Genomic DNA, 27,360 nt, shown 5'->3' with positions numbered 1-27,360 from the left:
CATGCACACCCCCACTAAAACATGCAAGATTAACAAGTGTATTAGACATAGAACTCTTGTGTACACAGAGTTACGCACATGCTCTGACAAAACAAGGGTATCTACTAATTCAGTAACTCAAGAAGCTTTTAAAGGCATTATTTCAATACAAATACATAGTGGACTGGGTATGATATACATCTGTTCTAGAAGTATTGGGTTTTGGCTTATTCCTACAATCTAACTAGCCTCCCACACAAAAGGCTATGCAGATGTGGCAATACCACCTGTGATTCCAGTTTCTTCTGGACTGGAAGATGAGATACATTAACAGAGAAATCCAAAGAAGACAAAAGTGTGAATGCCAGATACTGAAATAGCAAGAAAGCTTTCTTCAGAAGCTTCTGAATAAACACTGAATTATCTTGCGTTCCTCAGCAAAGATGAGAAAATTGCTCTACTGGATCACTCAGTCCTCAAAATTCCAGAAGACCCAAGTACACAACATATTATGCTTGTAATTCAGATAAACCATGAGAGTCAAATAGATATTTAGGAAATAAATTAAACACTCATTTATATTAATAACTTTTAAAATTGTATTTATGCATAAAGAAACTGCAGGCTAAACTCTCACCCTCCAAAATTTAGTTCCTACCTGGAGATTTTGCAAGAGAAGCATGGAATACAGAGAAGTTAATCAAGGCATATGAGGCCAAGAAGAAGTTAGAAATAATTGGAGCAATGACGTTCAGTTCAGCTGTAAAACCAAAAACAAAGCAGACTGTTAGGAAAGTTATCATTTTTTTTTCCAGAGTAAAAAAATCTGCTACAAATAACCTTATTTTCTGATATGCTCTACGGAGAAGCAGTTTGTCCTTTCTGTTCAACAGACAGAGCTATTATCTTAATGGTCTCTTATTTACTAAGTTCTCTTATAATAATCAGGAAGTGTCACTTTCAGTTTTAAAACTAGAAACATTTTTGCACACTACCAAGTGTTCCAGGACTGCCACTTTTGAAGCACTACATGCTTCCTCAAAATAATTCACTGAGAAAATCTCTTTCCCACCATGGCTTGATCAAACAGTGCACCAATACACTGGGTTCTGAAGAATGCCAGAAACAGTAGACAGGGGATTAATACATCTGCAGTACATTTCCAGCTCAATTCTCTAATAGCAAAGAACAAGACACTAATAAGTTTAAAAGACAATCAGCCATGGTGAATAGCAACAGCAGCCAAATTGGTGTGAGCAATGTGACAAACGTGTTCATCTGCCTGCATTTTAAATAAAAAGTTACATCAATGGTACTAGTGTAGTGTATTATTACAGACCAATACTGCCGTAACAGTGATGAGTACACCCTCAGCTACACATCAGCCTGCACCCTCCACCATCTCAACCAGAAACGTATGAAGCCTTAACGGCCAAGGACACCTGTGAGCAAAGTCTGCAAAGTCCCCTGCAGGGGAAACTGTACCAGCAACACATGGTGGACACCGTAAAAAGAAGTGCTCTTAGCAGGTGACTCTGTGTTGAAGGGTACTGAGGCACCCATCTGCTGACCTGATAGGGAGTCATGAGAGGTATGCTGCCTTCCAGGAGCTAAGGTTCAAGATGTGGCCGAGAGGGTGCCACAACTCATCAAGAGAACGGACTACTACCCACTACTACTATTTCTTGTAGGCACAAATGACACAAAGCAGAAACCTGGGTAAAATCAAGGAAGACTTTTGAGCCTTGGGGGGACAAGTGAAAAACATTAGGACCCAAGTTATCTTTTCCTCCATTTTACCAGTCTGAGGGAAGGGGGCAGCCAGAAATAGGTGCATAACATATATCAACTCATGGCTACATGGTGAGTGCCGTTGTGAGGGTTTTGGCTTCTGTGACAATGGGGCGTTCTCTGATGACTATAACCTGTTAGGGAGGGATGGGGTCCACCTCTCTAGATGAGTCAGAGGAATCCTAGGCAGTAGGCTGGCCAACTTGTTATGGTGGGTACACAGTTAGGACACTCAATCGCATCCAACAAGGGAACAAGTGTGACTGTTCAGAGCAGCAATAAATGTGCCATAGCTGCCTCCCAATTTAAGAGCCAGCAGACCAACTGCCTTAAAGGTGGGCTTGGCAGTAGCAGATCCTCTTTCATCCCTCCAGGGAAACCTACATGCTCAATTGCCTCACTGAAATGCCTCTACACCAATGCATGCAGCATGGAGAATAAGCAGGAAGAGCTTCTGTATGTGGTCACGATCTCATCGCAATTACAGAGATATGGTGGGATAACACATATGACTGGAACGCTGCCATCAATGGCTATGTACTTCTCAGGAAAGACAGGCCTACAAGGCAAGGCGGTGGAGTTGCTCTTTATGTCAAGGAGCAACTGGAACGTGTAGAGCTCTACCTGGGAGCAGATAAAGAACAAGTTGAACGCTTGTGGGTAAAAATTAAGGGGCAGGCCAGCATGGGTGACACTGTGGTGGGTGTTTACTATAGACCACCCAACCAGGATGAGGAAGTAGACGAGGCCTTCTACAGACAGCTAAAAGTAGCCTAGCAACCACAGGCCCTAGTTCTCATGGGAGACTTCAACAATCTTGATATCAACTGGAAGGACTACACAGCAAGCTGCGCACAGTCCAGGAGGTTCCTACAGAACATCGATGATAACTTTTTGACCCAGGTGGTGGAGGAGCCAACAAGAAGTGGAGTGCTACTGGACCTTGCACTGACAAATAAAGAAGAACTGGTTGAGGATGTGAAGGTAGGGGGCAGCCTTGGCTGCAGTGACCACGAGATGGTGGAATTCCAGATTCTGCTTGGTGGAAACAGATCAACAAGTAGGACTGCAACATTGGACTTCAGGAGAGCTAGCTTTGGCCTCTTCAGGGCCCTGCTTGGAAGAATTCCATGGGTTAAGGCTCTTGAAGGTAGGGGAGTCCAAGAGAGCTGGCTGCTATTAAGCAACATTTCCTCCATGCTCAGGATTGGTGCATCCCCATGAGTAAGAAATCAAGTAAACGAGGCAGGAGGCCTGCACAGATGACCAAGGAGCTTCTAGTACAAGTCAAAGAAAAGAGTAAGCTCTATGGAATGTGGAAAGGGGGTCAGGCCATTTGGAGGTATACAGGAATGCTGCCAGAGCATGCAGGGAAGCAACTAGAAAGGCCAAGGTCCACCTGGCAAAGGATATCAAGGATAACAAGAAGGGCTTCTTCAAGTACATCAGCAGCAAACAGAAGACTAGGGGAAATGTGAGACCACTGGTGAACCAAGTGGTTGCCCTAAGATACAGAGAAGGCAGAGTTACTGAATGCTTTCTTTGCTTCAGTCTTCACCAGAAGACATTTATGAGCCACTCTCCATCATCTATGAAAGGTCCTGGAGAACAGGAGAGGTGCCTGAGGACTGGAGCATAGCCAATGTCACTCCAGTCTTCAAAAAGGGCAAGAAGGATGACCCAGGGAACTACAGGCCGTTTAGTTTCACCTCCATCCCTGGAAAGGTGATGAACAACTCATTCTGGGTGTCCTCTCCAAGCAAGCAGAGGAAAAGAAGGTGATTGGGAGTCCCCAACATGGATTCACTTAGGCACTAATCATGCCTAACCAATCTGATAGCCTTCTATGACGGCATGACCGGCTGGCTAGATGAGGGGAGAGCAGTGGATGTGGTCTACCTTGACTTCAGCAAGGCTTTTGACACTGTCTCCCATAACATCCTCATAGGGAAGCAGAAGTATGGGTTGGATGAGTGGACAGTGAGGTGGATTGGGAACTGGCTGAATGGCAGGTCTCAGAGGGTTCTGATCAGCAGGGCAGAGTCCAGTTGGAGGCCGGTAGCTAGTGGAGTTCCCCAGGGCTCAGTACTCAGCTCAGTCTTGTTCATCAATGACCTGGACAAGTGGACAGAGTGTACCATCAGTAAGTTCTGGCAAAACTGGCCAAGTGTTGCACCTGGGGAGGTTGAACCCCATGCACCAGTACAGGCCAGGGGCTGACGTGCTGGGAAGCAGCTCTGCCAAGAGTCCTGGTGGATGACAAGCTGACCATGAGGCAGCAGTGGGCCCTTGTTGCCAAGAAGGCCAATGGCATCCTGGGGTGCATTAAGAGGAGTGTGGCCAGCAGGTCGAGGGAGGTTCTCCTCCCCCTCTATTCTGCCCTGGTGAGACCCCACCTGGAGTACTGTGTCCAGTTCTGGGCTCCTCAGGTCAAGAAAGATGAGGAACTCCTAGAGAGAGTCCAGAGGAGAGCAACTAGGATGATAAGGGGACTGGAGCATCTCCCCCATGAGGAAAGGCTGAGAGAGCTGGGCATGTTCAGCCTGAAGAAGAGAAGACAGAGAGGATCTCATCAACACATACAAATATCTTAAGGGTGGATGTCATGAGGACAGAGCCAGACTCTTCTCAGAGGTGCCCAGTGACAGGACAAGGAGCAATGGGCACAAACTGAAGCATAAGAGGTTTCATTTGCATATGCAGAAGAAGGTCTTTACTTTGAGGGTGACAGAGCAGTGGAACAGGCTGCCCAGGGAGGTTGTGGAGTCTCCTTCTCTGGAGATATTCAAAGCCCACCTGGACGATGTCCTGTGTAACATGCTCTAGGTGAACCTGGCTTTAGCGGGAGGGTTGGACTAGATGATCTTCCCTTCTAATCCTTGCCATTCTGTGATTCTCTTTAGTGAAAGAGATTGAAGAACCTGACACTCTCCTTTCCTGGAAGTAGCATGGCACAAAACATTTATTGTGTGTACTTTCACCATTAAAAAAAAGTGATCAAATTGCAGAATGTTCCATGTTAATCTGCAGTTTTCTACATCTTGTAATCAAGCTTCCAGTCAGCATGCAGCAGTAGAGACATCATGGGTATACTTGTGCCTTAAGCAGATTTGGGGGAATGATGAAAGAGTAAACTGGGAAAAGAAATTTAAAAACACTGGTACAAGGCTCACAGATGGACACAGCACCATTAATTTGCCCTTTGCATAGAACACACTAACTCTACCCAGACTAATCTTTACCTTTAAGAACAGCAGCATCAGCACTCATCTCTACTGTTGGTAACTTAACAGAAAAACACACTTTAAAAGGTGTTGTTCATGCCAGTTTGCCATTTACTGAAGCTGTTTTAATTATTAAAAATCTGAAATAAAACTCCCATATTTACAAGATATAACATCTCTCTACCTCAAGCAAAAGATGTATTTTTATTTATTTATACTATCTAAGGACAGATACCTGCAGTTATTAAGAAAAGTGCAATGCAAATTTATTGCAGTTCTAGACAGTTTTATCTAGAACATAGGAGAAAGTAACCCTCAAAGTAAACAGATTTAGAATGCTGGCTTAGAATTAAGCTGTGCCTTAGACCTCTAGGAGACCGTCATCAAGTCACGATATGGAGTAGAATGCTTTGTAACGGACAAAAGGATACTGAGATTTATTAGAATTTCAAACTAACCAATTAGTATGAATCCAAGAGCAATTAAAAATGTTAGAAGATATCCTCTCAGTGGTTCATTGTTCTTCCCGTAGCCTTTAGCAAACATCTGAAATCCTGGATAAATGTTGTCCTTGCACAAAGCCTAAGAAAAAACAGAATTCAAGAGTCGGCATGCATTTTTTTCAAAATGTATCATTACTAATGCTCTCTTCCACTGCTTCTTTCTGAAAGAATTTTTATAGCTACCATGTACTAATTCTATTTTCAATTGCCTTTGAATCTTGACATTTTGCATTTCCAATATTCTATCCCTCAGTAATTTCTATCTGTAAGAACAAGCTTTGGTCTTCTGTAAGTAATTGACTATTTTACACTACTGGTTTCTTACAATCACAAAGATCTTTTCTTTAGAGATTATGTTTTCTCAGAAAGTGGAAAGTTTGCCCAACATATACTCTACTACTCTGCATCAATACTTGTGCTTCTATTCTGCAGCAAAATCCCTTCTACTTTTGACCCCCTATGGAAATTTTGGTAAAGAAGTAGAGGACACTAAAGTTTTACCCAGTTAAAGAGAATTTTTAAAACAAACAATGAGATTAAATGGTTAAAAAGAAAGTAAAGCAAAATACATTCAGGAACACCAACAAAATCAGTGTAAAGGATTTGCACGAGAAGTGGTACACAATTATTTTGGTAATGCATTCTCTGAGGAATGAGATTCCACAGCCACAGGTTCTACTTCATGCTATCTCCTGTGATTACTTTAAGAAATAAACTAATCTCTTCCCTTTGTATGTGCTCCACTGTTACTTACAACAAAAAACATCTAAAGGAGTTTGTGAGTTCCTGTAATGTCAGCTACACCACAACTAACCTCTAAACTAACCAGAAACATATGAGATCTGGAACAGATTACAGTCTAGCTACATTTAGTAACAGTAACACAGTTTTCCCATTATAAGCCACAGGTAAATACTGGATCAATCTACTAGTATCAACTCGTATGAATCATGCTGGCAGTACGTCACAGTCCCCTTCCAGAAATTCTGATTCAGAAGTTCATTGAAATTACTCTTTAAAAGATGATGGTTTTGCTTCCATACTTACCTGGAAGATCTTGGGTGCACTCACAAGAGACGCTAATGCAGAAGACAGGGTGGCTGAAAAAATGCCTGCAGAAATCAGTGGTGCAAATCCTGATACCATGCTCATGACCTGAAAGCAAAATAGTTTTTTTTTTTTTAAAAGAATATTACAATGTATACTATACAAATGGATGGCAACACAAATAGAAGAAAAAATACTGTGTACCCTCCCACTTGAAAGTTGCTTGCGTATCATGCATTCATATCAATGAATGAACTAGGGACAAATCAGAGAACGTAAGTGGCTTTTCACACAATATATAGTCCAACCATGTCATTCTCAGGTCAAAACAATCAATGGCGAAAGTCTCCATGCGCTCATAAGAGGATTCCAAATAAGTCATAGAAAAAAAAATACATTGGAATTTGCTACAAGGGCAGGACAAACCTGCTTCCTAGCTCCCCAAGATGACATCCTAGGACATCTTTGTAACCCCAGTGAGTGAAATATGATATGCAATTTTTGGTAGACTGGATGACTGACAAAATGATAGATGCTCAGTAAGCTACTTGTAAAAGAACAATGTTGCTAAGATATAAAAAAATTCCCAAATTACAACCAAAGCAGTTTCTAATTGCCATATAGCCTGAAGACCCTCTTCTACCATTCTACTGATTACTTCCATACCATAGCTGCATCCAGCTTTGCACGTGTCAAGCGAATTAAGATATAGAACTACGTATTTAAAAAACAATCATGGTTTAATAGAGTACTTTTCTTTATGAAACAAAAGCATAAGCTACTTGAGGACAGACAGCATTTAAGAATTTGGTACCATCTTGGAAAAGCTTATGTTTTTAGGCAATGGACCAAACCCAGCACCATGCCTTTAAAGCACAATGTGTCAGAATGAGGTTCTGTATCATTTGGACTGGTTACTTGCCTCTTTCATCCTGGCAACATCATCTAGAGCATAAGGAAAGGGACCGAAGGAAGGCAAGAAAGATCTTGCAGAATTGTCCAGTTTTTTAAATTACTGTCACCTGAAGTTGTAAAATCTGGCTGTCTAAAGCAATCTTAACTAGGTAGGACATGCCCTCAGAAACAATATACAGGTGACCGATTAAGTTTTATTCATATTCCTAGGGCTAAACTAATTATAAAATTTAGCTTTTTTCTCCAGATCAGGCTGACAAAGGCTGCTGGGTCTCCCAGCAACTGAACATGTGACATCAGGTTTGATTGGTCAGTTCAAGGCACGTCTTGACTAAAAAGAGAAATTAAGTAATTGCAGTGGCATAAGATGAGCATGAAGCAGCTGTCATAGTAGTGTAATGATTGCAGAATTTGCCAAACTCTGTGTGTAGTTGACCACAAAACAGGCGGGACAGGCCTGTATTCATAGATGAATAAAACTAATGACACATACATTAAGCTCTCTCTCTCCTATGCCCAGATTTAAATCAGTTTTATAATCAACAGAAAAGTTGTAAATGCCAGTTTGTAATAACACTACACTGTATTTCTAGAAGAGAAGTTAAGGGTGTAAAGGCTTTACTGACAAATATTTTAGAAAGAAACCTTTGCTATAGCAACATAACAAACAAGCATAGAATACTATTTGTGCAAGCAGCATGAAAATTTTCTATCACTGCAAGGATGGCTTGATCAATCTTCCCTGGAAGGACTACAGAGAGAATCTGTGTACAAGTCTCCATCATTTTTCTTCCTGTCCAATTTAAAACATTGTTATTGCAAGGCCTTCACTTTGCTATACTTGCATCAACTTCTTGCAATTTTGTTCTTAGAATCTACTCAGATTTTACATTCTCTTTCAATCCTTTCCCTCCATTTATTTACACTATTTTTGAATACCACTTCAGTTTTATAAATTTGAGAGAAATCTGAGCAAGATGTATGCAAGTAATGTTTGTCTGTTTTAAAAGCTAGGAAGTTACGACTTAGCTTACCAGTGTAAGAAACATTAGCTTCTTCTAAACTAGGGGAACAACAGGGGAACCAATGCCAGCAGAGCCAGTATGCCATGGTGTTAAACACACACCCCCTTCCCCCCACCATCAACATACACACCGTAATCCAAACCTTATGACCGCAAAACCAAGGAGCCCACATATGCAGTTAGCTCTAACACTGAAATTTTCATCTTTGAAAGAACACAAAGAATTGGAAGGACAGATACCTAGTAAATGTCCTGCTACCACTGGTGTGGTGAGATAGATATATAGTTACTGCTGCTAAGAGACTCATTATGCTTGCTTGGCATTTACTGTTTAGACAGTTTCTTAAATTTGAAACATTTGGGATAATGGAATCATATTTTTCCTACAGTTTCAGTTCTTTGGTCCAGCCATTATGGAGCAGAAAAAAATGCCAGATGAAAACAAGCAGCAGCTTCTTTAAATTTAGATTTTTATAATGAACACGGACAAAGCATTGTTCAACTCCCCCTTCCCCTAACTTTTTTCAAATGTTTTACAGCTGCCTTCCTTTGTAGGAGGAATGTTTTAGCAGAATTTTTACACTGTTTCTGGAATGGAGTTTTATGCTACTTCCAACTTTCATGCAAAGCTGACCAAATTCTGCATTTAAATTACCCACAGCTATAACTTATTTCAGGGAAGCTCCAGGCTGAGGCTACAAAGCCTGAAACAAGTTTCTGATGTTACTCTTCTACCAGGTGACAGCCTTGAAACAGAAATATCACTGACACTGAGCAGAGAAATGTCTGAAGCCTGTGAGAATCTGTAATTCATTTGCATTGACTACCACAGAAGCTAAAGATGGTCTTGGAAAATGGACAACAGTTTGTCTATAGGTAGACAGCCTCTCATGCAAGCAATTTCCTTCTGATGTCTTCTGAGAAGACAGAATCAGACTTTTCTCAGAGGCGCACAGCAAAAGCTGTGAGGATGAGAGAAAAAACAAACAGCAAGGCAAAGTGCAACTGTGTATTAGAAACAAAATCTCACCGAGAAGGTGGCTAAGCACTGCAGCAGGTTGCCCAGAGATGCTGTGCAGTCTCCACAATGAAGTTTTCAAAACCCCAACAAAAGGGGGGCGTACAGGGCACTGCATTGTCTGTGCAGCTCCTGGCCTTGAAAGTGATTTTTCCTATTCAGAACCCACTAATTTTTCCACAGAGATGCAAGAATATTCGGGGAGACAGAAGTACTCTTTAGACCAAATAATAAGAAACTAGAACATTAATGACTAACCTATTAGAAGTATGAGCAACATTTATGGTAAGCAACCTTACCAAAATTATGACTTAAAGAAAAAGATAGAATGAGACAAAACCAGTTCTACATTATTCTCAGCTGCACATTAGACGATATACTGGCTTCTTTCAATCTTAAACAAATTAGGAAAGTAATCAGATTTTGCAGAATAATTATTCCCACAAGAACAATTGTGAACTGTTTCTAAGCCCAGACTTTATCTAAATCAGAGTGAAGTAACACCACATAGATACTCAAATTATTCCACTATAAAAATGTATTTTATGTTATAGAATGGTCTGCACTACAATGTTATTTCAGCATGTACAAAATAGGTTTTTCCACCCAGCTTTGCAGGTAAGGCTGTCAGCCTAACATACAAGTAGTACATGTGAGGAGTACATGTACAACATTACTTCTGATCAAAACCCACAAGTCAGGCACTTTTTTCATTAGTGGATTTCAGCTTAATCTCTAGCCAACTTTTAGTACACCTATTAGAAAAATTTTAGGCACAGATTACCACAAAGCAAGTCTAAATCAATCAGCAATAAGTAAGTTTTTCTTGATGTGTCTCAAACCCTTACCAATAGTTCATGGACACTGTGAAGTGCAAGTTGAAGGCTATGAATTACCCTATGACTTCTAGAGGATTTTTAATTACAGCAGCATCAGGTTTTATGAAAATTTACAACGTTCTTACCATTAAAGAGGACAATGTGACACGTAAAACATGCTTAAAAAGTCAGTGTATTTTCTAAGAAACTTAAAAAATTAAGGAACAAGGTATTAACAGAGGCTACCTATGATTACTATGCATCACTATTGAACAACAAGTACTTTTATCCACATCACTGAATGATGGCATTCAGACATCTAAAGAGAGAAAGTTTCAAGTGGCAGTCCCACCACCTAAGCAGTTTACTCAGAAGAGTAAATATTTATACCACCTGTATATAAACACCTAAAAGTTCTTGACATAGTTATGTTGTTCTTCTACATGATAGCCAGAGTGTACCACCTAACTATTCCAGATAAACCTTTTATTTATGGAGTTAGGTATTTTTAGCCTATGATTTTTCTTAATATGCAATTCAAAAAAAGAACCAACACAAAAACCAATAAACAGATTTAGGAGAAAGTTTTATACCTGAAAATTGTTCATCAGCCCATATTGACAACCCGTCTGACAGGATGAGAAATCATAGTTTAATTTGCAAGCTGCAGTAGTGCAATTTGTCAGCTCAGTGACAATGGTGTTATTAATGTTCCCCGTGGCATCTCGAACAACACAGGAACCTAGAGTGAACACAATCACAAAAAAAGGCATTAACCAACTGAACCTGAGCTTAAGGACACATGTCAAGGTCAGCTCCCTTTTTGTGTAAGTGTATTCTCACAGAGCAATATTAAAATATGGCATTTTTAGTATGTTTCAATATTAAGCACATCTTCACTACGTAGAACAAATACAAACAAGTAAACTAACTGCTCTCTTGCCCGAGATGATACTCAGTTTTTGAATAAATCTGAGTCTAATAAGAAAAGGAAAGTTTTAGCACAGAGGAAAACAATGTCAATAGACTTGCAGAAACGTTTAACAGCACAATTTTACCTCAACATATTGTATCTCTGAATCATGAGTTTCCACATAGCTCTTTTAACTTCATTTTATAGTTTTTGTCATTTTTTCTAGAAGAATGCATTTTTGTAGTGTATGTAGATACATATAGACAGGTGTGCATAATGTTGCAGTTATTTCTTTTGCAGCTAATATGGCTCAGACATTCAAAAAGATTACTCGTTTGTCATGAAAGCCTGTTGCAAGCCATTTTTCAACACTGAAACAAGCCACCTCCTATGTGACTGTGGTATTTTAAGTTGGGATTTTTGGTGAAAAACAAAGCCAGAGTCCCATTCCTACCACATTTTTTTTTTATAATTATCACTTAAACTGCTGACTTCAATTTGTCTATGATTATTTGTAATTTCACTGGTCAAGAAAATGCTGAAGACACAGTATTTCAGTCTTTAAAGACTTAGTATTTAAATACTAAGAAACACTAGAGAGTACTAAAAAGCCTGCAAGTCTTCTACTTCAGAGGGGTTTTTTTGTCTCACAAAGGACAAAACTAGTCCAGTTTAGGTATTATTTAATATTCTACAGTTTAATAGTTGAGGTAGGCATATTGTTTGGACACCAGCAAATATTTCCAGGAACAGGAATTAAATAAGGAGTGGGAAAGAGAAGAGTGAAGTCTACAGAGCAGTAGCCAATAGAATTCCCTTAACTGGGTCTTCTAGGAACTTGAATGACAAGGAGTCCTGGGAACAGAACCATGTGACTAACTACTAAGGACTTACATTACTTGCAAAATAAGGAGGGCACAGATGTGTTGCAAGCTTAAGTTTAACTTCCTCCAATAACAATCCTTGTTATCTATGTAATTTGTCTCTCTTTCATTGGGAAAATTAATTCCTAAATACCCATACCACACTTAGATTGCTTCTGAGCTGTTAGAACTTGGTTAACAGTCCTAAATAACACCTGGTTCTGGTAGGTGGACATTCCTTAATCCTTCCACTTCTCAGATTTCTTTTTCAGTTACTTATTAGGCCCAATTGGTTAAATTTCAGTAAGAGTTTCCTGTATTGATTACCTGTCTTATGTTTTTCTTGTGGGTATGTGGAGGGGCTGGGGTTTGCTGTTGTTGTTCTGTTTTAAATGGGATTAAAAGATCTGTATGATAAAAAGTTTATTCTCTTCCACTAAGCAAGTATTTGCCCCGGCCATTCAAGTAGTATATAATGGATGTGACTACTTAGTAGTTGAACTATTTGTAGGTAACATTTTGCTGGTAATAGATTGCAGTGGCAGACTCATTAAGTTGAGCAACCCATTAAATAGTGCACTGTAGCTATCACAGCCCTCCTCTTCCTCACTCCTTTTTTCGTAGTTCAGATCCAACTGGCTGACAGGTCTTTCACACACGCGAGTCAAAATACAACATAAAGGGACCACGGCACTATGAACAAACTTAATGTGAGCCTTACTATGAGAGAGTGCAGAACAGAAGCCAGGTGGGCAGGCTCATTCTCAGCAGAAGATACTTAGATATAAGTAAGAGTCCATTTTATTTAACCCTCATTCATAAAAGTTTTATTTACTTATAAGGTTCTGGCAACATTTTCCCCAAGAACCTCTAGGTCTTCTTTCCTGTAAAAACAGGATTTCACTTTTTCATAGGCATTTTAAGCATGTTCCTGCCGAAGTTAAATAAAGTTTTGCCATGCTGTAAGCCTGAGATGATCTTTATCAAGTTATCTCCTAACTACATGCAACCAGCAATAATTACAGAGATACTACCCAGAATCCTTCAGACTGCAGTTGAGAGTGCTTAACTTCTCTGGTGCTACAAGCAGCTACAGTTAGGCTCTCATTAATTAGTTCTACTTCCCTGTGTACAGAAAGCATGTCTTAACACGACTCAGAAGTCTGGGGGTTTTATTAGAGCTTCCCTTGTTTTTAAAGCAATACATGTTGTTCTTTGAAATATGTCCTTCAAGAATTTTGATGGAAGAGTTGCTTATGCAGTCTTCATGCTGCCACCTGCACATCTCCATTAGTCCCATGCTAAAATATGAAACTGTATGCTTTCTCCTCACAGCTGTTATCTTTTTCAACTAGACTGCCTAGCTCTAGCAGTAGGACTAGCAATTTTCCACTTCTAAGCCTTCTCAACTCAGATTCTTAAACCTCTTTCTTACTACAGAGCATGCAAATACTGAGCTAAATTCAGATCATCATCTTCCCCTTCAAACATGACTACTCAATGACAATTACTAGCCCCTTCAAAGTTTTAATGACTTGTCACTACCCTGGAAACTTACAGTGGGGAATAAATGTGTGGGGAAAGGAATGTAAGTATTTATATTTGTCTGATTCCTGATCCAATGACTCCTGATCCAATGACTCAAAAAAAAAAAAAAGCTAAATTTCACTCATACCACAATCTGACTGTGTAATATAGCACTGCCCTTTTCTAACTACAGAATTCTAGGTGTAATTTATAGGAGGCAAGTAAGGCAGGACATTTCTGATGCAAACACTTTTGTGCTCAGTTGGTTTTGCAAACTGTTTCTTTTACAATATGAAAAATGAGGTTTTTCATGTTTGAAAGATGATCAAAGTATGCCATTAACAATGAATATTAATGAGCATTTTGCTCTCATGTGGGTTCAAGTTCTAAAGTATTCAAATTTGGTAGCAGAGGTCTATGTGGTCAGTCTAATTAGGAACTAAGTGTAGGTTGTTATGCTGCATAAAGCACAATCACTACAGAGCAACTATTTGGCAGAGCTACAGTACAGTGCTAGCCAACAAGAGGCAGACTAGCAAGATTGGTATCTTTGGAAAGGAACTATCATTAGTGGTAAGATCCATGGTACTCTTATAAATGAGAATTTCATTCAAAAGGCAGCACAGCTAAGATAAGGCAAGGTCTTTCATATAAGAAAACTGATTACTGCTGCCAGAAACTGATGTATGTGACACAAATAAAAACATTTCCAATCATAAGCAAAAATCATGCAAGATAACATTAAGAACATGAGTTTGTAATTGTATGTTAAGAACTTATGTTCTTCTGTTACTGTAACAGAATTACTTTATGGGTGGGAAAAACCTGGTTGACCACTGGTGCTCTACAGCAAAACTGATACAGAGAGCATCAAACCCTGAGGCAACTCCTACATAGAATTTTAAACCACTGTGGGGTGGGGGAGACCAGGAAGAGATGTTAGGCAAGACTCAGATCAGGCTACAATTGTTTCTCCTCTTTCCACATGAAAATAAAACTACAGACAATGTTTCTGAACATGACAACATTTCCAAAAGTCGGCTGGGGCTGGTCAGGTGAAGGTACTACTCACTCTCCTCCCTCTACTGGGGAATTACTGCTCATGCATCCTCAAAGAGCTTTGATCACACCACAATTCACTTCAGGTAAGTAGCTGACTACCACATTCTTCAAACCAATACAGGTGTTTGTTCAGTGAGTATTTTCTGAAAACACACTTTTCTAATCCAGGGATTATCCTACTGCTAATTTGTAAATCTTTTAACATAAATAACTGCAACAAATGAGGCAACATCCATGTGAAGTCTTTTGTCATCTTTAGTTTGAGGCAGTCCCTAGTCTTAAAAAAATACCACTCATTCTAGGATATTATAAAACCAGCTGAAAATTGAACCTCCAACAGTAAGAATTAGAAACCTCTGGCTATTACTTTCCCATGCATGAAAGTCAGTTACAAAATGACTTTACATAATGAATTACATAAACCATATCAGAACACACCCTCAGAGTGAATGTGAAATGGTAAAGTTAAAAACATTCTCTATTTACCTACAGATACTGCAATTCCTACGTAAACCAATGTAGTAATTAAGATGGCCAACAGCGTTCCTTTAGGTATGGCTGACTGAGGATCCTGAAAGAAAAATGTCAGTAGACAGTGATGACAGAGATAAATGTACACTCAGTGTTTGTGAACAGTATTTGCCAATTCACTACTCACCGCAAGATCACCTGAGATATTTGCACCAGCAAGTATGCCGGTTGCAGCAGGGAAGAAAATAGCAAATACCGAAAAGAAAGTTTCCTCCTGTCGGAAATCTGGTCCAAAATTCTCCATAAATATTTCAGCTGTAGAAAAATATTTAAGTCTATCAATATTCATATAGAGGCTACAGTATTAGCCCATTCCAGACATTATTAGCCCCAGGAAACCGCTGGAAGTCACAGCTGTGTGACCTTCTTAAAATTAACCATAAAACATTTACGTCCTAATTCATTACTTCAACTCAAAATAAAAGTCAGCACACTAAACTTAGATAGCTTTTAAAATCAGAAAAAGTACTTACAGTATCAACCATCTTTTTAAAATTTAAAAACATAATCGGTACCAAGCAGGCAGGACCAAGTTTTGGCCCAAGAGCTTTAAGGAACAAAACTGCAGAAGCTTGAAAGAATCACAAAAAACCCTCTATACTTAAGTAGGACTATTTTAGACATTCAACTTAATTATGACAGCATGTCTTCTTTTTGCAAAGATACTGTTTACAATACTAAGTGTTCCAACATACCTTTATACCCAAAGAAACCTTTAGGCTTCTTGCTATCCAAAGGAATAAATGTTCCTATGACAAAGTCTCCAATAGCAAGTATGAGGATCACCAGCAAGACTATCTGTGCCTGAAATATAATGATTGCAGTCAGACAGAAGAACTTGTTCTTTTTCAGTTTCAAGCTTCAATGTTGTGTTCTAAAATGTAAATGTTTACTTGATCCCAAATTCAGCTTAGTGATCTCAGTTTGTTTTCCACAGATAAATAAGGCAAGCTGGAGAGAACACATACCAGAATTTTTAATAAAGAAATAGGAATAATTTGTAAGTTTACTGTCCATTCACAAGAGAATGTTATTACCATGTGCCTCAAATTTATACCTCCAAAGACAAAATAATTAAAAGAACCATTTTCCCTATAAGACTTCCAGAAGGAATAGATTTGAGGAGATTGAAGAAATTCACAAGAAAAGAGCTAAATGCACATAAATGCTAGTAGTATTGCCTTATTAACCATGATCAGAATACTTTGCCTTATACTTTAGTATGTGATATTTACTTTTTTACTTTACTAAGAATTTTTTTACATCGGCAATCAAACAGCTTTTGTTTGCTATTTTATGCAATGGACTAGATTATTTTGTTACATTCTCATGTTTTCAACCCTTATTTATGCAATTAAATTGCAGACTACCAAATTACTTGTTAATTACTAGTTTTCTTGACATTTTCTTTATCACAACCTAGACTTTTAGCCACTATTTCATAAAACTGTTATAAACCCTACACTTGGAACAATAAATACTTTCAACTATCCAACACCTCAAAAGTGTGAGTAAAGATAAATCTATGCATTGAAGAGACTGTTCAGGTTTTACATTTAAATAAGCAACAACACTGCCTGGTTATCTTCCGTGTTATCGGATTCCTTATAAAGGCATATGCCAGTAGCTCAGGGGAAGCCATTTGTCACTTGACTTTTAGTTCAGGCCTAGGATCAGAAGGTAATATGCAGTAGCACTGTGGCATTGCTAATGGTTACAAGACGAAGTTTTCAGTTCACATAGCCTCACAAGAAAACAGGGTAGTACAGTGATAAACAGAGCATGACAGCCAAGAGCAGAGTTAGACAACCACCTGAAAAAACTAGTTTGTGCAGCGTATTTAGATCTCTCCTTTGCTGAGCCTAGAGAATAGGTGAGAGGTGTAAGGATGCAGCTAGGTGCTTACAGAAGTCTTCAGTATGTCCAGAGAATTCTACATGAAGTTACCACAGAGCAATTGCCAGAAGTGGAATTATCCAGTAACAAACCTAGGCTTCTCCCTGAAGCTAAGAGCATTTTATGAATATCTTCCTTATATCCAAAAGTCTCAGACAAAGAACAGGCTTTGAAGACTTCAACACAAGGATTTGAGTGGTAAGAGATCACAAACTCTGAAAAGTAATTTTTTAAGCAGGCTTCCCTAGAATCCCAGTCTCTCCCAGCTTTTAGATCTACTCCCCTTGTCCCATTTTTCAAGGCATTCTCTAAGTCATGGGGAAGGTACAGGAGAACATCACAGATACTTTATCAAGAGGGAAGTATGAGTGTTTTGCTATGCTAAACTGTACATTAACCCACATGAAGTGCTTGTTTAACAGGTTCAGTTGCTTACCATCACTCCTACCTGCCTTCTTCCATGATGCTGAAACCAAGCCAACAAGCCTTGATTTTTGCACTGACCACAGAATTTCTGAAAGCTACCTATTTCCTAATAAGGATGATGCTGCAGTGATACCAGAGTTCAAGTTTGATATAGAAATACTAAACAGGGGTATTTCTATGTAAGCTATTGTTATAGAATTGCACATGCTCCAGAGCAAAAGCAGTATATTTCTTGTGACTTTAAGAAACAGTGGCCAGAGGGTTAATAACAACTAATTCATTCAAAGGAAAAACTAAACAGTTGAGATTAAGGAGGACAGTATTGTTTGAAGTCAGGTGCATAAAGATACCATTACCAATTGAAGTTACAGACAGTGAAGGACTACCTGAGAAAAGTAAACAATTCTTACAGAAGTGTGCTGTTCAATGTAAAAGTATATGCCAAAGTCAGTTTCTCCAGATTCTTTTCTCCCTGTGGTAGATCCAAGTAATGGATTTGATCTTCTCTTCCTTTTTCCACAATCCCTATTTCTGGGGCTGGATGAAACAATGTGGAAAAATACCCCCTCTCATTTCAATTATGAGTATCATCACCATCTTGATGCAGGAGCGTAAGAAACTGTTTTAACATTTACATGAAGCAGCTCCTTCAGTTGCCTCTCACTACAGAAGATAGCAGCTATTGTAAACCAAGTATCAAATGGGAAGGGAGACCAAGTGAGGCTTTTCTCAATTATTTTTGAGTACACTATGGACAGATATTCAGAAAAAACCTACCATGTGCAAGAAACACTGAGCAAGAAACACTGCCTAGTAATGCAAAACAGAAAAATAATAAGGCAACCTCTATGTAAAGGTATCCTAGGTTCTGTACATGTTTGTTCCCACAGAGTTGGCCTAAGACCATGCAACCACAAGAATATGAGGAAAGTAGGTTCCCCCTCCTATGCATTCATCACCACCAATGTTCACAGCCCTTGACTGCACCACACTGCCTGGCTGTTTCCACGTGAAAACAAACCCAGAAGAGTGGAAGGGAAGGTAAGAATACTGGTTCTGCCTTATCAGAAACTACAGAACCTTAGACTGGCTTCAGCTCCAGCCCTGTATTTTCCATCCACAGAGTTCATGTGAAGTTCCTAGTGAGGAAAAATTCCCACACCAGTGCTCTTACCTTTTCTTGTTGTGCTGTAGTTGCCCAGAAGGTAATACCGTTAACCTACTTGACAATGTCATTAAGACTAGATTATGCTGGTTTTTAGATTCTCATAGATGCCTAAGCTTCCACTGGAGCAAAATGGTCTAAGGTCTGAAACGCTGTCCAGACCTGCACATGCTAGCACTTGACAGAAAGCTGTTACATAAAAACTGTCTGCTGACTGACTTCTAACAGTGCAATACTGAGTGCGCTGAATATACTGAAAAATAAATCAAACAGGTGAGGTAGAAAATGCAATAAAAATTATGAAGCAGAGAATAAAAGGTGATAGTTCCTTACTTTTGCTTCCCATTCCATTCCAGCCACGGATATACCCAGCAATATAACCACTGTGATAGCCCCTATGATTCTGATATCATTCATTTCATCAACCATCAATGTTCCGTTTTCCTAACAAAACAAACAAAAAAAGTACACAGTCATGTACTTTATCAAATACTTATCTTCCCTACTGCAGAACAGCATTTTATCGACTGTAATTTATTAATAGAGTTAGCCTCTATACTACAAATTTACTCATTTTAGATTCCCTGCATGGACACAAATAATTTGGTTTTGCCTTGTTTTAAGTCATTGAATCTTCCAATGGAAATGATCACTCCTATTCATAGCCCTTCCCCAGAGAGAACCGCCTGTATTCAACTGCCAGAGAATTAGATTAATGAGCACAGCAACTGCTACTGTATTCCACCTATACATGTATTTTATTTGTTGTTTAGTATTACTCTTAATTCTTTCAATGTATTTCAAACTTCTTCTCATATACAGAAAGTATGGTTGAGTTCTTCTCATTATTAATCAAAAAATCCAACAAATAATACTTAGTTGTATTTAACTTAAGAAATTGTTTTTAATAAACAGAACTCCTTTGTAAATGAGTTTCCTATAAATGACTATCACTTACAAGAAACAGTTCACTAATAAGAACCTCAGCATTAACAACTTCTGATTCTGCATCATATATCTGTACTGCCACTCTTCTCAACAGCCAGCTCAGACTTTACCACAAATTATACATTTTGTTTTTTCAGGGAAATAAACAGTGTAGGAAGTTTGTTTGACACCAGTGATAATTTGTTTTTTTACAAAAAGCTACTGAATTACAGTAGTGTTTTACTGGTATAGCAGTAGTTACCTTGTACCTCATTCCATGTCTTTGAAAAGGTCAGGGCTACCCCAGTATCAGTACAGGCTGGGGGACGAAGGGATTGAGAGCAGCCCTGCAGAGAAGGACTTGGGGGTACTGGTGGATGAAAAGCTGGACATGAGACAGCAATGTGCACTTGCAGCCCAGAAGCAAACCATATTCTGGGCTGCACCAAAAGCAGCATGGCCAGCAGGTCAAGAGAGGTGATTCTGCCCCTCTACTCTGCTCTGGTGAGACCCCATCTGCAGTACTGTGTCCGGCTCTGGGGCCCTCAGCACACGAAAGACATGGACCTGTTGCAGCGAGTGCAGAGGAGGGCCACAAAAACGGTCAGAGGGCTGGAGCACCTCTGCTATGAGACCAGGCTGATAGAGCTGGGGTTGTTCAGTCTGGAGCAAAAAAAAAAGGCTCCAGGGAGACCTTACAGTGGCCTTTCAGTACTTCAAGGGGACTTATAAGAAAGATGGGGACAAACTACTTGGCAGTAGGACAAGTGATAATGGTTTTAAACTAGAAGAAGGTAGATTCAGACTAGACATAAGGAAGCTTTTTTTTTTTTTTTTTTTTTTTTTTTACCATAAGGGTGGTAGAACACTGGAACAGGTTGCCCAGGGAGGCTGTAGATGCCCCATTCCTGGAAATATTCAAGGTCAGGTTGGACAGGGCTTTGGGAAACCTGATCTAGTTGAAGGTGTCCCTACACATTGCAGAAGGGTTGGACTAGATGACCTTTAAAGGTCCCTTCCAACCTAAACCATTCTATGATTAGGTGACAGCTCAAACTTGCATAAAGGACAGTGTAATCAACATAACCACTATCAGCCATATACCTTGAGCAGCTCCACAACTGTCTCTGCGAAGCCAACAACATACATTGCTACTGCAACAGCATTGGCAAATGCAAAAATCAGACCTATGGCACCACCAAACTCTGGCCCCAGACTTCTGGAAATTAAGTAATATGCTCTTTATGAAAGGAAAAAAAAAAAAAAAAAAAAAAAAAAAGACAAAAAACATTACATGAAAGAGCCTAAGAACAGACAGTCATCAGCAATTTAAAGTTTACACAAACAAGATGATATTTATTCTTGCATCTTCCCTGATGCATTAGAAAAAAATCAAACCTCAAAATTTTACAGACAGGTATGCTGGTTTCAGGAATACATTTTAAGTTTTTAAGAAAAGACACCAATTGGAAATAATCACCTGACTCATGCACCACACAGTATTATTCAGCTATGAAACCAGTTCTATGGTTAAAAACAAATTGTAGAACACAAGCAGGAGTATTACTGGGCTTTTTATTTCAAAATATTCAAAGCATTTATGCAGTTCTACTATTATACATTTTCATTACCTATAGCTCAAGAAACTGGCAAAGTAGACTGTAGTAAACCCACTCAAGTTCCAAACCTCTAACACATTTCTTAAAGCTCTGTTGTTAGGGAATTTTCTGCCCTACAACGGGACTCAGAACAATCACATGGCCACTCTGTTTTTCAGAACCTATTCTTTGTAGTTTTGAGCTTGACAAATACAACACCTCAAACCCCACATACGACAAACGGAAAACTGAGTATCTACAGCATTAGAGTAAAATTTAAAAATGTAGCAAAGGCACATTGCTCCAATTTAAGGCTAAACTTTCTAGCAGCAACAAAATCCTCCAGCTCCAGTCTGAAGTAATGGAATGCACATTAAAAATTTGCAACTGGAAGTCCTTAATTTCACTGCATTACAGTTCTTGTGTAAAACATATGTAGAAACCCAGCTTCAACATACTTTACAAATGAGAATGTTAACATAAGAAAAGTATTACTATAATGGAAGACTTTTATAGGAACAACTATGATTTTATTCTACAGTTCTTCCCACTCAGCACTTCAAATTTTCTAATGAAGTATTATTTTGCAGGAGTGACTCAAAAAAAAAAAAAAAAAGGCTCTCATAAGAACAGGAAATAAAATATATATAATGCAATTTAAAAAAATAAAGGGCATTTAGAAACTAAACTTGATGTAATGCTAAGATTCATAGCTGATCCTTCCCGTTGGGCCTGTTTACTTTGTGATAGCAAGGTTTTCTTCTTCATTCTTAATCAAGAGAATTTTATAAGCTTCTATTTTAAATCCACCACATTTCCTACTAGTAGCAGTCTTGTAATATCATAAAGCAGTTTGAGCATGTCAAAGACACCAACCACCTACAAAACTCTTTTGTAGGAATTGCTGACATCACAAACCATGAAAGAGAATGAAAACGACCTCAGGAAAGCTGGACATAATCAAGAGTCCGGAGAATTTTTTTGTGTACAAAAAAAATCACGATAGAACATGTCCTTTTGTACACTCATACAGATATAGCTTATCCTTTCATAGGATCAATTTTTTCATTAGTAAATTTTATCTCAGGACATGAACACATACAAGCACACATTCACATTCTTAATGAACCAGTGCAGATTCTGGAGAATACTAAGACCCTATTCATTCCTGGATACATGTCTCTAAAAATAAATCTATTCTTAATTTTTGGAATACAAAATGTTTTTTCCACAGCAGAAAAGCAAGCCACTAGTCTAATCAAATTAGTAGGCTACTTATTGACTTTTCATTAATTACATGATTACTTATTCAAATACAGAACATAGGGAAGGCTGCTCCTCAGAAAACTAACGCTTTCCTACTTTCCATCCAGACTGCTAAAGAAATGGAAAATTAAAGGACTTTCCATCCTTAAGCTGTACACTTCAGAGTGATAAAAGCTTTAAAAGCTTTATGAAAGTAGGTTTACCTCCTCTTACAAACCCATTCGTAGCTATTGCTGAAGTAGACAGTCCTGTAATAGTTGTCACAACAGTGGCCATTCCAATAACCAAGACAGACAGACCTTTTTGAAAAAAAGAGGAGAAAAAAAAAAAAGGTGTAAGTCCAACAGTATTAAAATGTATAAATCTTCAACTTAACTTGGTTTAAAGAGTTAGTCTTGCAAATGTAAAACAAATGTACTGTGTGTGGTCCTGCACATTCAAGCAAAAGGCTTCTTCACTCCCCTTTTGTACACAGAAGTTTCCAGGATACAAACAAAACTGGATAAATGTTCTCTTTAGTCAGCAGGGTAAAACCTGTCTTCTAGAGCTTGAAGGAAACACATCCCTTTGGCAGGCGAGATATTTTCTGCAGTCCAATTCTAAGTTAATCCTTTGAACAAAACTGTTTATATACTACACAGTCTATATACAGAACAAAGGGGGCACAGAAACACATCAGAGGTCAAAATAACCAGAGATCAAAAGTTTATCTCTACAGTTCACTGAAGACTTAAAATGTCAATTTTAAATTACATAGCTTGCAGCTAAATGAAAAAGTCTAACTTCATACTGCTTAAAGTTTTGATAACGATAAATTACCTTAAAAACTGGCAATATTAAGGTCATTTTCTACCCCCATTTAAAGTGTAAGCTCAGGATCAACACCTCTTTTGGATCACATTTAAAAGTCACGAAAATAAAATCACAGCATTAGTACACATACCTATCCCAGCTTGTCCGACAATCCATGATAGTCTGATGAAGAGCATCACACCCCAAATATTTAACATACATCGTACCTAAGATAAAACAGAAGTGTTACATAGGTTAGGTCTTACATCTCCAGCCACTTCCATTAATTCTTCATTTAATTTTTTAATATTGTCAAAATTATCTTGCAGTCTTTCCTCACCACTTTTCAAGATTTTTTTAATTACACAAGTTTAGAAGTTTAATTAAAAAAGGGGAGCCTAAATATGATAAAAAGGTTACTGCCTTGAACATAAAGTTCAACATCTGACACTTGTAGTATGTCTTGACCAAACAAAAATAATTTAGACCCCATCATTTACGATCCAGAATTAATACTACAGAATACATGACTAAAAATAAGATTGAGGCCTACAACCCCAGTTCGGACTTCCCACAAACCTCCCCAAAAATGCACTAAAGCGATATCCAACTAAATAATCTATTCGGGTTTTTTTCTAAAAAAACAACAAACAACAACACACCAAACCAAAAACCACAAACACCCCCACAACTTCCCAGTCCTAGAACTTTTGTATCTTACAACACAGTTGCACACTAACAGGAGGACGAGGGGCAGAAAGGGGGAGTGTTTATTTTTTTTATCTTTTAGATATTTTAGACGCTCTTTTATATTTTAGACGCTCAAAATAGTTTGCACTGTACAGAATTTAGACAGTAAGACTAACAGCAGGTCTTAAGTCTCTCTTACCTAAAGCATATGATATCAATCCTACAAAAAGTTTAGCTGGTCATTTGGACTAGAATGGAGACAAGGACCTCTCCAAACAACAACAGTAACAAGTTTACAGAAATTTAAAACATCTTTTGCAAAATGTAAATCAGCTGAGCTGGACATATTTACCCAGGCAGCTTATGCCTACTAGGAAATACTGAACTTTCAAATAACTGAAAAGAAGATCATCCTCCTTGAAACTTTTAAATAGACTTTGGAAGAAAATGGTCAGCAACATTTATCCCATAACTCTTTAATACTTAGAATTGTTGCTTACAAAAATAGTCCAATGCAGAATTTGGGTTTGGAGAAACTGAAAGTCAGCTTCATACCTGCTTTAAAATTAATGACTTTGTCCTTAGTTGGGGTACATCAACAGAAGTCCAAAATACGTGTTACACAGTTACCATAGGCACTCTCCTTCTCCCAAGGTAGAGAATATGGCTACTTGTAAGGAAGTTGCTAATACACAGTGGAAGCTTGCTGAACTGAAGTTAGGTATTCTGAATGCTCCAGTTCAGTATGTTTTAACAAACTGTCGCATTTGCAGTCACCACTATAAATTCTTACACCTTTGGAGAATACGTATTAAACATTGTTTCCCTTTGCCAAAATATTAAAAATAAATTAATATGTACTTGTAATAAAACCCCCCATGTCAGCCTTAATTTTTCACTACTCCAAATGGGGACAGACTCAGTTTTTTCCACCATGACTATATTGTATTTAGTGTTAAGACTTACACAGCTTGGGAGAGATTACTTTTTCTAACAGGTTCAACAAAATTTAAATACTTAATCCTGGTCAAGTTTTGCCATATACACGTAGGTAGTCTCCTCAACACATTATTTTTTGCTTCTCGAAAAAGAAATAAATAAAAATCAAGGTTTCTGACACTTTAGTCCAAGACTTTACAGTCTCAAAGAGAACACACATTAAGTGTTTTCCCTCCATTTGCATTTGTCTTTGCCACTTAAGATTCATATGTAGTTTTTCTACTACATATGAGTACTTACGTAATCTTTTTCCTTCTTGGAAATTATGCAACTTCAAAACTGTAAAACCTGTGCTAAGAAACCATGATCCCTTCAAAACGTGAAGTCCTGAAGTATTTACTTCCTTAAAATTCAGTACGAGTGAGAGCAACCCTTCCTAAAACTATGGCATTTTTCACATCTCCCATAGATATAATCTTTTGTGTACACAGCGCTATCACAATCCCTCTTAAAAAAGGTTATTTGAGAGATCCTATCTGTAAGAAAATGAAGTACAATACAGCAAACTTACCAATACACCTTTTATCCAGCCAAACTTGACCACCCCTTTGCTATCAGGTGTATAAGTGGCAGCTGCTTCCCCAGCTGGTGTGCCTTCCTCACCATTTGCATAGCCATCTTCAAAGGGCTCCTTGGAAATAAAAAAAAAAAGTTTCTTTTATGCAGTTAACAGAGTAGAGAGGGCATTTAATACTCAGTGTTGTAAAAAAAACCCAATTTACTTGTGCAAACAGAAAAACTATGGAGTAACACAGCAGACGTTTTAAGATTTTCCTTTATGTTCCTTGCACGAGGCATATCTCACAGATTTCAAGGAATATAAAACAATCTTACACAGATGACTTCGGTACTCTGCTTCAGTTGGAGCAAACTGTTAGCAGTCAGAGTAATAAATATTTTTAAGAATCAGTTCTACAGCCCTAAGAAACAAACACCTGGTCTTTTAGAAAAAGAGCTGCTAGTTTTCAGACTTCTACAGCACAGGAAGTTTTACTTCTTAACCTGAAAGTGTATACTGTTCTGCCACAAGTTACTGGTCTCAGCTATAGCATTTCCTGTAGTTCAGGCTTAGCTGTCATTTGATCAATTTTTCAGGAAATAAATTATTCACTTCCCTGCAAACTATTCTACTATTCATTGTAAGGTGATGCTGCTAGAAAGGAGGGTGGGAGAGTGTTTAAAAGGGAAAGATGACAGATGCAGAAAACGCCAGTCCGGTCGATAAAGACCAACTTGTGGCTTTTCTTTACAATGCAAGTCTCAGCTTTATGATGCAGAAATCTTAACTGTTTGATATCTATATTAAAAATACATGTGTATTTAGACATACTTGTTGCATGCCTGCTTTTCAAGAGGTAGTTTTGTTCTGCCAAGCCAGGCAAACACCTAAACATTTAAACTCATCTTTATATTTTCTACATGCTGTAAGAAATCTGCAGGAAGCACTCCCTAAGCAAAGTATGTTAGTTAACCAAGGCAACAAGTATAAAGAATGAATATACCAGAAAGACCCTGAATACTATTGAGAGAATACTATTTAACAAACCAGCTCAAGCAGTATTTGTGAAGCAGCCTGCATCCCAGAGGGCTTAAAAAACATTTAAGCAATTAGAGGTTCAATCCCAATGAGGTAAAGCGCAAAACTGCCATTCGCTAAATAAGACACAAAATAGACTGGACCCAAATGATGCTTTCAAGAAGTATGTTCTGTGCTGAAGGAACACACCAAATAAGTTTAATGTGATATACTTTATGAAATTCCTCCTCATGATACATTAATACCAAATATACCATCAGCACATAGTCCAGAGGAAATGTTTATAGAACTGTCACTTATGAAGGGCGTCATCCATACCCCCTCACAATCAGCAGTAAACATACAAACAGATTAAATAAAAAAAACCCCAAAACTGATTATGTCAACCTTACCCAAAAGTCATTAGCACAGATTGATGTCAGTCCTTCTCTCACTGACTCTGCAATATGAAATTCTCATTAAAAAAAGGTGTACGTGCAACACATCTAGAGATCCTGTATGACATAAGCTTTCCACCAGTAGGTAGAATCATGATCAATTTCCAGATCATTACCTTTAACAGGAAATAGAAAGCCTCTAATCAGGCTCCTCGCCCAGCTCGGACACAACTGAAGCTCACGACAGAAAAGAATGAGCCTACATACTGCCCTGCTCCAATATCCTTGAGTATTTGTCCTTCAAACAACTTTCCTAGAAATGCAGAAATAAACCTCAAAACTCTTTCTAGGTATTAATGACTCCCTCATCAGATTCTGCTGGTTTCAGCAGCACTTACCAGAAGTTTCTCCCCACTTCTCCCCCACCCACATTCAGAAGTGGGGAGGGAAAGAAGAAAAAAAACACATTAAA

The 27,360-nt window shown here is 38.4% G+C and overlaps 1 protein-coding gene across 1 annotated transcript in view; it reads right to left on the bottom strand.

Moving 5' to 3' along the window:
• Nucleotides 1–27,360, bottom strand: part of SLC12A2 (solute carrier family 12 member 2) — a 61,385-nt gene that overhangs the window by 19,673 nt on the left and 14,352 nt on the right. Inside the window, exons 3-14 of the mRNA XM_035893016.1 lie at nt 25,486–25,605; nt 23,437–23,512; nt 22,696–22,792; nt 20,734–20,872; nt 19,036–19,146; nt 15,911–16,019; nt 15,343–15,470; nt 15,171–15,255; nt 10,913–11,061; nt 6,545–6,652; nt 5,453–5,576; nt 638–739 (exon numbers count right to left, since the gene is read on the bottom strand). Coding sequence (XP_035748909.1) covers nt 638–739; nt 5,453–5,576; nt 6,545–6,652; nt 10,913–11,061; nt 15,171–15,255; nt 15,343–15,470; nt 15,911–16,019; nt 19,036–19,146; nt 20,734–20,872; nt 22,696–22,792; nt 23,437–23,512; nt 25,486–25,605 — 1,348 coding nt within the window. The remainder of the gene's footprint in view (nt 1–637; nt 740–5,452; nt 5,577–6,544; nt 6,653–10,912; nt 11,062–15,170; nt 15,256–15,342; nt 15,471–15,910; nt 16,020–19,035; nt 19,147–20,733; nt 20,873–22,695; nt 22,793–23,436; nt 23,513–25,485; nt 25,606–27,360) is intronic.

The sequence above is a fragment of the Egretta garzetta genome, unplaced genomic scaffold (assembly GCF_000687185.1).
Source record: "Egretta garzetta isolate BGI_Z169 unplaced genomic scaffold, ASM68718v1 scaffold724, whole genome shotgun sequence".
Taxonomy (NCBI): Eukaryota; Metazoa; Chordata; class Aves; order Pelecaniformes; family Ardeidae; genus Egretta; species Egretta garzetta.
Note: the sequence above shows the minus strand (reverse complement) of the source record. Positions and strands in the feature narration are given on the sequence as shown.